Consider the following 9,548-nt stretch of genomic DNA (forward strand, 5'->3'; position numbering starts at 1 on the left):
TCCCACTTGGAGTAATTCAAACTTGTCCCTATTCAGCCATATCTAAAATAGGACCAAGGAAACACTTAGAGCGGCTACAACCATTCATTGTGACAATATATGTCACAATAACTCGTAGAAGTATATTAATTTAAGGGATTAGGACTAAACAAAAAAATTATTTGAGAAATCAGGAGTTATCCATGGGCCAATTCTTAATATATTATAGACCAAGTAAAAAAGAACTCTAATCACTTAATGTCAAGATATCATTTAACAGTAAGGCTTTGACATCAATTAACAGTAAGGCTCTTAACAGTATCCAGCGTCAAGCAATTAATTCACATAGACAAATAATTTCGTTAACCAGATGTACATATGAAGAAGCTTTATATTATTCCTCAACTAGACAAGGAAGGAAAATTGTAGAAATCAAAATTACCATGGAAACTACTTTCATATTGCCTTACGGGACCCATTAAACTTTGGTAAATAGGCAAATATGTAATGCCATCCAAGTGGCAAAGAAAAAACTTTACACATGCCAAAGATATCATGTCTTCCTCACATGATGAGACTTTATATTATATTATATTTAATAAACTTCAAAGAATGCAAATAAAGCTGTCAAGCCATGGTGATCTCACATAATTTCAATTCAATTTTTGAAACTTTTGTTTAAGTTCCGTTGCAAATAGCAACACGGTAAATAGAGCAATTTTCAATCTCAAACACCGTCAATAGCAGCAAAATCCTATACACAGGATCCTTTAAAAAGGACAAAAACAGATTGTTCCTTTTCATGGCACCAACCATAGCTCTATAAGAATAAAATTTGCAGCGGAGAACGCAGAGTACGGATACAATCATGCTCTGATACCAATGATGATATAATAGTAACAGGGACATCGAATTTGTTTACATGTTAACAACAGCGGAAGATTGTTGAAATTTGTGTGACAGAAATTGCTCCACGCCGATTCTATTTTACTTTGAAAATAGAATTTTTGATTCCACAAATTAAGTGTCCTCTTTGTGTTTCTTGTGAGAAGAAAAGGAGATGAGTTCTCTGTATTTTTCTTCTTGTATCTCTCTGAAAAGTTCGTATGTTCCCTTTTATTTAGGGTTGAGGAAGAAAGCAGTTCTAAAGAAAAAACTGTTCCCACCCAAAAAAAAAACCGTGTAGAATATGCTCCCACAAATTCAACGTGTAGAGTAACTTCTGATAAGAGGTTATTTAATCTTATCTATTTGGAGCGACCCGCGACCCAAATTGAAAATAAATCCAACATGCCCTTATTTTCATTTGTTGCCTATTGCATATTTGGAAACCAAAAAAAGAGTTATCTCAATTCAGCCTCTTCAGCAGGTCTGCAACTTGGACATATTTCTGATAATGATCTACCTATTGCTGGGGGAATAACTTATGAGGATTTTTTTAAAGTCAACCAAGGGATTCCCTAAGGGCTTTAAATGTCTAATTTTGGAGTTCATGTCTAATTTTGGACTTTAAATATCTCAATCCGAAGAATGAAGGCTTTCAAAAATGAGTATGAACATTATTCATGTTATGTCAAGGAAGAGGCAACCCCGAAAATAAAGAAGATAAAGAACACCAAATTTTAATGTAAAAACCCTTCAAATCGAAGGTAAAACCCATGGGATCACAAAGATCCAAAAGGATTCACTATAACAATAAAAGGGTTACAAAAGTTCTCTAATTTGGCTACACAACAAGTGCCAAATACGGAGCAACAAGAGCAACAACAAATCAATTGAAGAAAGAAGAGAAGTCACAAAACTGGAGCTACTTTTTGGGGCTCTAAATCATATGGTATAGGCCACTAAATCTGATCTTCACTCTTCAAATCAAAGATCAAGAAGTTACAAACACATAGTCAAAATTTCAGCTCGATCCAACGGTTAACCAATCAAAAAACGGGATTTAAATTTGGTTGGTCAGAATAAAATCTGTAGCAAAACGAATATTTTGTTCTCTCTTCTCTCTTGATGAAAGCTCTCTCAAAAACTACTCTTATGTGCTGAAGTCTTTCAAAGACTTGTACCAATGATAGAATAATTCTCCAAGGTTGTCTTATTTATAGATCATGAATGGTGTTTTCTCTTAAAACCAAAACTACTCAAAATAGGAATAAACATTAAATCCAATTTCGAATAGGAATAAAAATCAAAAGACAATAGGATCATGCCATTGGGTCGGACAATATGAGCATGGGCCCAACAATCTAAAGGCCGAACATAGCAATATAATAGATGTTGCTTCTACACTTGATTAGCTCCATAACCATTGCCATTTACCAATTGTTCACAGCAGCATAAAACCAAGCAACATTCTCTTTGATGAGGATATGACTGCTCATCTTGGTGACTTTAGATTAACAAAGTTTCTCATTAGATCATACAATACTTCCTGGAGTAAGCAGAATGTTGACGCGCTAAAAGATTCCATAGGATATTTACAGCCTATATTTATACTATCACAATATCATCATTTTCCAAGCATCTGAATCTTAAACACATACTTCTAATCCCTGAACCATATAATTGTACATACTAAACAGAACAAGATCTGCCATATTTAACTTAAGAAGATCTTATTTGCATATTCTGTATCTCCTAACAGTTTGCTATTTACTTGTAGAGCACGGATCAGAAGGTTATGTTACCAAACAGGGAGATATTTATAGCTATGTATTATGGTGCTTGAGTTGTTCATAGGCATAAGACCAACTGATGTGATCTTTAAAGACGGTCTAAATATTCACGAATATGTTGCAATGGCTTTACCTAAGCATGTCATGGAGATTGCAGAACCTTCATTGCTTATGGCACATGAATTACACAGCAGAAACGAAGATAAGGAAAAGGAATCAGAAGAAAAGGCAGTACCACAAAATGATAAATATCGATCCAAGCTAAGTGAAAACAATACAATAGAAGACTGTCTAGTCCCAATCCATGACATCAGGACTTATTTCTTCGGCATGAGAGGAAAGAATATAGTGTCAAATAGACACTATATTGTCTATTTGAGCTGACCTCAAATATTGTCTTCAGCTTCTTCTTTTTTTCCGCGGTCTTCCTTGATTGCTAAGATATATATGATTCATATTTCACAATTATGGATTAGTCTATCAAGTACCAGCATATTGTACAGGAACTTTTTGAAAAGTTATTGAGACAACTTACATTGTGTTGCGCGAGAGAAAGCAGCGGCGGATCCAGAATTTAGGGGTTACAGGTGTCAACCTAATCGATTTGATCAATTTGGGCGTCGGTTCGAGTTATTCGTCCTTTTTATTTATATAGACAAATAGGTCAAATGAAAGAAAATATAATAACTATAACTACTTGACGCAAAGCATAAAACTTCCAACAATATTTTTAATATCATATACAATTGTCCTCGACGAGCTTTCATATTTTGAAAACGATCAATAATGATATCATTACTTATATTTGTAAATACATCACGGTCTATGTAACAAACTAAACAATCATTTAAATATTGATCACCCATGTTGTTCCGCTCTTCATTCTTTATCTGCTTCATGGATGAGAATGCTCTCTCCACAGTTGCGGTAGCAACAGGTAAAATCAGAGTTAACTTCACAAGTAAATAAACATACGAATAAATCTCCACAAGATTTGTCTCAACTAATGTTTTTGCCAAATCACTAATCCCTTTCAAGTTGGAGAACTTGGGATTGCCAGCTCGCATATGAATTATGAAAGTATCTAGTTGATAACTCAAGTCTCGAATTTGTACTTCATCAAACTCATTTGGGTAACATTTTGCTAAACTCATTATTCTACCTTTATCAAAATTAGTAAAAGAATTGGCTGAATTCAAGCTAGCTACCCCAAGAAGCAAATCGCTACTCACTATATCAAAACGGTCATTAAGCTCTTGAAGTTGCACATCAGTTACAGCATAAAAGATTGATAACACGCAAGTGGTATGAATAACAAATACCAAAAGAATTGCGCTTCGACTTTCCAGGAAAATATAATTCATCCATCTTGGGAATTATAATATCATGCATATCACAAAATGAGGAAACATCATCTAGCAAAGATTCACATCCAGTTCCCCTCATATCTTACAATCTTTTCTTTGTAATGTTAAGAAACTCCATGGCATTAACAATATCTTGATCCCTCTTTGGTAGGATCTTGTTCAACTCATTTGACATTGCCAAAACTTTCAACATCAAGTGAAGCATAAAAACAAATTTGAATGTTATTATCTCACTCAAAAGATATTTTGCTTGATTTCTCTCATTTGAGGTAGAACCTTCATGTTCAAGCACACGAATAATAGATGAGAAAATAACAATAAAGTTATATAATGTTTTGAAATGTGATCCCCAACGAGTATCACCTGGTCTTTGAAGCCCGCGTTCTTGATTTAGTCCTCGCCCGATATGAACTTCACTGGACTCAAGTAATTTCTCCAATTCAAGTCTTCAATTATAGCCTTTAATTTTTCTTTTTCACAAGCATTGATAATACCATTTTGGATCATAGGGCAAGCAAAATATCATTTTGTGGAGTAGTTTCTAATATTAATTTTCTCACATACGAATGTTTGTCCCCATCCCATCATAAGAATCCTAGAAAGATGCCTTGGTTTGTTGAAGACTCACTTTTGTCATGACTCCTAAAAGGCAATCCATACAATAATAGAAGTCTTGTCACATCAATTGATGCTTCTAAACTCATTTGATACTCACTTTTTAACTTCTCAGAGTGCTTATCAAAAACAACTTGAATTGATTGATGATGATTTGATAAATCTAATATCTTCTTGAAAAATTTATCATGGACACCATTAACATCACCAACATGCAAACGCAATCTTTTAAGACCCTTATTCCAAGCCCTAAAACCATTTTTTGTATAAAATTCACTTGCACTTCCATGAATAAATTCATTTTTGAACAAATAATAACACAAGAAAAATGCCGCATCTTTCTTCACGCTATACTCCAACCATTTAGAAAATTGACCGTTGAACCAACTTGGAATAAATTGACGCATTCGTCCTCGTATTTGAGTTTTAGGAAATTGATGCCTGAAAGGTTGACAAGGACCTTGTTGAATGTAATGTTTCCTTACTTCATCTCGTATTCTAGGGTTAGCAATAGATATTCTTTCTCATGGATCGTCTTTAAGTGTAACGACCCAATCGGTCGTTTTGAGCTCTACCGCATCATCCAGAAGTTTAAGGCAATGAGCAGTTTTCACTTCAGATATTATGACTTGTACGCATGATCAGAATTGAATTCCAGGAAGTTCGGAGTTGATTTGGAAAGAGAATTCTCATTTCGGAAGCTTTAAGTTGAAAGAATTGACTAAGATTGGATTTTTCAGTAAACGCCCTCGGTATCAGGATTCGAAGGTTCCAGCAGGTTTGTATGATGATTTTGGACTTGGGCGCATGTTCGGATCGGGTTTTGGAAGACCCATGAACATTTCGGCACCTATTGTGGAAGTTAGCATTTTTGGAAAAATTTCAAAAGTTTGGGTTGAAGTGCATTTCAGTGTTATCAATGTCTGTTTGGGATTCCGAGTCTGGGAATAGATCTGTGTGGTGATTTTGGTGTTGGGAGTGCGATCAGAAGTGAATTCGGAGGTCCACGGGTCATGTTGGAGCCATTTGGTTAAAGAGAGAAATTTGAAGGTTTTTGAGGAGTTTGACCGAAAGTGGACTTTTTGATATCGTTTTGTGAATGCGATTGCGGAAGTTGGAGTAGGTCTGTAATGTCAAACATGACTTGTGTGCAAAATGTGAGGTCAATCGGACGTGATTTAGTAGGTTTCGACATCGAATGTAGAAGTTGAAAAATCTAAAGTTCATTAAGCATGGAATGAGGTGCAATCCATGAATTCGGCATTGTTTAATGTGATTTGAGGCCTCAAGCAGGTCCGTATTATGTTTTGGAACTGGTTGGTGTGATTGGACGGGGTCCCGGGAGCCTCGGGTGTGGTTCGGGGTGGTTTCAGATTGATTCGGGATGTTTTAGGACTGCTGATGTCTGGTTCTGATTTTGTTCTTTGCGAACGCGAAGGAGTTCCCGCGTTCGCGAAGAAGGTCTTGTGTTGGTTGCTGGTTTGTGCTTCGCGTTCGCGAAGGAGAAGAACTGGGCCCATGATTTTTAGCGTTTGCGTTCGCGAAGGGGTCGTCTGGTGAAGCTACGCGTTCGCGAGCCGGGTCTCCCGTTCGCGAAAGAGGAATTTTTTTTGGAAGCTGATTTTTCGCCTTGGCGAACGCGAGGGCAGTGTCGCGTTAGCAAAGAAGGGCAGTGCTGCGCAGTGAGTTGTTTTAAAGATGGGTCTTGGTCATTTTCCTCCATTTTTCATTTGAGTGCGTGATTTTTGGAGCTCATGGATGGGATATTTTCGTCATCTATGTCAAGGTAAGTGATTCTCACCTATTGCAAGTTAAATACTTGGATTATATGTAGATTTGAGCATGAAAATATTGTGGGTTTTTAGTAGAAGACCTAAAAATTGATATTTTGGATTTTTACCACGAATTTGGGCATGAAATTGAGAGTAAATTATATATTTGAGCTCGTGAGGTTATGGGTAAACTTTAGCTTCGAAAAATTTCAGAATCCGGGCACGTGGGCCCGAGGGCAATTTTGTCAACTTTTCGATCGGGGTTAGGAATTGCTATAAATTGGATTATAATGAATAATTGAACATATATTAATGGATTTACATAATTATTGGCTAGTTTTGGAGTGTTGTGCATCGATTTGAGTCTTCGGAAGGGCGTGGGATGCTAGTTATGGAACTTCGGAGCGAGGTAAGTCTCCTTTCTAACCTTGTAAGTGGGAATTGTCCCCATAGGTAAAATAATTGAATATGTGCTACTATTTGTGGGGGGCCTATGTACGCACGAGGTAATGGGAGTCCGTGCGTAGCTACTATCATGCTTATGTCCAGGTAGTTTTAGGCTTACATCAAGCCTTGTTGATCTTGTTGTTAAATTATGTTATTTTTGCCTTGAGAAGAAACAAGATTAGGGTTGCATAATAATTGAGTTGAAAAGGTTTTGAATTGAGGAGTTTAATATTTTAAAAGTTTCCATTAAACTTCGTATTTTTGAAAGAATTGAGAAATATTATAATAACTCAAGAAATCTATGTGTAACCGCGTCACGGTATGATTCGCGAGCGGGCTAAATTCCTTAAAAGTTCCAAGTTGAATTTCCAATATTTTGAAAAGAATTAAGAAAGAGATATGATTTTAAATATTAAATTTGTATGTGACCGCGTCATAGGTATGATTCGCGAGCAGGATTTTTTCTTAAGTTTATATTTGACCGCGTCGCATGTATGATTCGCGAGTGGGGACTGCGTCGCATTATATGATCGCGAGCAGGGAAACATATGCATCTATGGTTCGCGCCGTTGGACCCTCGGCAGTGCACAATTTACATTTATGTTGGATCGGGCCGAACGTTCTCGGTGGTATATATGTATAATAATAGTACTGGAAGTCCTTTTATTTAACTAATGTAAATTTTCTATTTGGTGAATATTTGTTTAAAAGAAGAAAGTGGTTTAAGCTCTTAAATATGGTGAAGACTCGTTCAATTACTCCTTGATCTGAATGTTATTGTTGTATATCATGCTTAGTTAGAATTTTTTTATTACCATATTGTTGTCCCTTAGTAAGTGTCGAAGTCGACCCCTCGTCACTACCTCTTCGAGTTAGGTGGGATACTTACTAGGTACACGTTGTTTTTGTACTCATACTGCACTTGCTGTTTATTTTTGTTGCACAGGCACATGTATGACTAGTGGCCTAGGCAGGCGCAGCGGCAGGTTTGATACGGAGACTTAGGTGAGCTCCACATCTCGAGATGACCCGCAGCCGACAGAGTCTCCTTCAAAATACTGTATCATATTTTCCTTTCTATCCAATTTATATTCCGGACAGTTATTGTATTGCATTGTTTTCCTAGAAATTTGTTCATGCACTTATGACATCGGGTTCTGGTATGTCAATGAGACCATTCAGTGTTAAAATTTGTTAAAGACATCATTATTTACTCAGTAGAATTCTTTATTAATTGTTTAATTTTTAAAAAGGAACGATTTCAAAAATATTAAAATAAGAAACTACTAGTTATTTGGTGTTGGCTTGCCTGGCAGTAGTGTCCGGCGCCATCACGACCTTTAGTGGATTTTGGGTCATGACAACATGGTATCAGAGCACTAGGTTCCCTTAGGTCTCATGAGTCATGAGCGAGTCTAGTAGACTCTTGCGGATCGGTACCGAGACGTTTGTACTTATCTTCGAGAGGCTATAGGGTTGTTAGGAGCACTTCCCTTCTTGATTCCTCATCGTGCGACTTGATTCCTTTGACGCTCATGCCCTTGTTTCCTTCCTACTCAATCTTATGCGATGCGAAGCGCTTGTTATAAATCGAGAATTGAAGAATTGTAAAGGTACTACAAATGTGGTACGGGATGTTCTCCCAGCATAGTTGATTCGGCTATTGTCGTCGCCTTGTGAAAGGATATTCAGTCATTTCAGCTCGGACGCTACACTTCGTAGAGCTTGAAACTACGCACAGGTTGCTATGATGCTCATGAATGGTTATCGCACAATATTGATGTGATAGTTTAATACTTGCCTACACGTTGGGGCAGTGAATGACTTGAAAGGAGGTCTACTCAGTGCATGATTCAGAGATTTGGTATTTCATTTCCGACGGAGAAAAGTAATTGGCCTACGAATGTCCATATTCGGATTGATGGAGCAACAAGATTTGGTGTTTTCAAGTGTGATGGAATTTTCATCTGCAATGTGGTATCATCGTCCCCGATTGGATGTGTGGTTCCTAATGATTTTGAGCCCATAAATATGGTTAAGAATCGAGCTTTTGCAGCAGATTATGAAAAAAAGGCTTGGAATGTTCTATGATATCTTCGGTTTGTAGTGTAACATTTGGGGGATTGAGAGAAAATGACTCCGGATTCGTAGAGGAATTATCAGAATGGGCGTACCAGTTGAGGATGCGAATATGCGCACAAGGAAGGTATGAAATGGTTCGTGGAATTTGAGGCAGCATGGTCTAGTGATACAAGGCCACTCAAGATGAGTGCGAATTTAGGTTGGTGATGTGAGGAATGGAGCTATTATTCTCTCTAAGGCAAATTAAGGATGAATTAGAAGAAGTTAGATTGGTTAGCCATGGTTGAATCGGCATAATGATGGCAGTGATCAGTTCCTTCAGCATGATTAAGTTATGTATGTGATTCGTGACGGTGCGTGCCAGGCTTGATGGATGCCGTAATTGGTTTTATTGGAGTATTCAAGTATTATGGCCTGTTATGTGTAGGCGAATCCTGGAAGGGTTATGGTGGTCTTGATCACTACTTGGAGGATTTGCATGTTCTACGGTTATGAGAATCCACTCGCATGTTGCTATGGTTCTCTTGGAATGAGTTAAGTAATAAGCTTCTATGTGATGAATTGTTTGCCCTATTAGTGGTTCAGGAGTTATGATGAGAATCTTGTACTAT

At 37.1% G+C, this 9,548-nt stretch overlaps 2 protein-coding genes across 2 annotated transcripts; both read right to left on the minus strand.

Annotated features, from left to right (window-relative positions):
• Positions 1–657: 657 nt before the first annotated feature.
• Positions 658–4,100, minus strand: LOC138869430 (uncharacterized). The gene is made up of 4 exons (XM_070147047.1): positions 3,977–4,100; positions 3,517–3,909; positions 2,299–2,368; positions 658–733 (listed from the first exon to the last, which is right to left on the minus strand). Exons 1-4 carry the CDS (start codon positions 4,098–4,100, stop codon positions 658–660), a joined length of 663 nt encoding a protein of 220 aa, XP_070003148.1.
• Positions 4,101–4,103: 3 nt separating this feature from the next.
• LOC138869431 (uncharacterized) lies at positions 4,104–5,043 on the minus strand. Its single transcript, XM_070147049.1, has 2 exons — positions 4,650–5,043; positions 4,104–4,297 (listed from the first exon to the last, which is right to left on the minus strand). Exons 1-2 carry the CDS (start codon positions 5,041–5,043, stop codon positions 4,104–4,106), a joined length of 588 nt encoding a protein of 195 aa, XP_070003150.1.
• Between the last annotated feature and the right edge of the window lie 4,505 nt (positions 5,044–9,548).

The sequence above is a fragment of the Nicotiana sylvestris genome, chromosome 5 (assembly GCF_000393655.2).
Source record: "Nicotiana sylvestris chromosome 5, ASM39365v2, whole genome shotgun sequence".
NCBI classification, from domain to species: domain Eukaryota; kingdom Viridiplantae; phylum Streptophyta; class Magnoliopsida; order Solanales; family Solanaceae; genus Nicotiana; species Nicotiana sylvestris.

What these genes read in the sequence shown, in the direction of transcription:
- LOC138869431 (XM_070147049.1), bottom strand. Translation starts at nt 5,043, where the DNA reads ATGCGTCAATTTATTCCAAGTTGGTTCAACGGTCAATTTTCTAAATGG. An exon ending in TTTTAGGAGTCATGACAAAA is followed by an intron (nt 4,298 to 4,649) that starts GTGAGTCTTCAA and finishes TTGAACATGAAG; the next exon opens with GTTCTACCTCAAATGAGAGA.
- LOC138869430 (XM_070147047.1), bottom strand. Translation starts at nt 4,100, where the DNA reads ATGAGGGGAACTGGATGTGAATCTTTGCTAGATGATGTTTCCTCATTT. An exon ending in GTCGAAGCGCAATTCTTTTG is followed by an intron (nt 3,910 to 3,976) that starts GTATTTGTTATT and finishes TGCAACTTCAAG; the next exon opens with AGCTTAATGACCGTTTTGAT. An exon ending in TGAAGAGCGGAACAACATGG is followed by an intron (nt 2,369 to 3,516) that starts GTGATCAATATT and finishes GTTAATCTAAAG; the next exon opens with TCACCAAGATGAGCAGTCAT.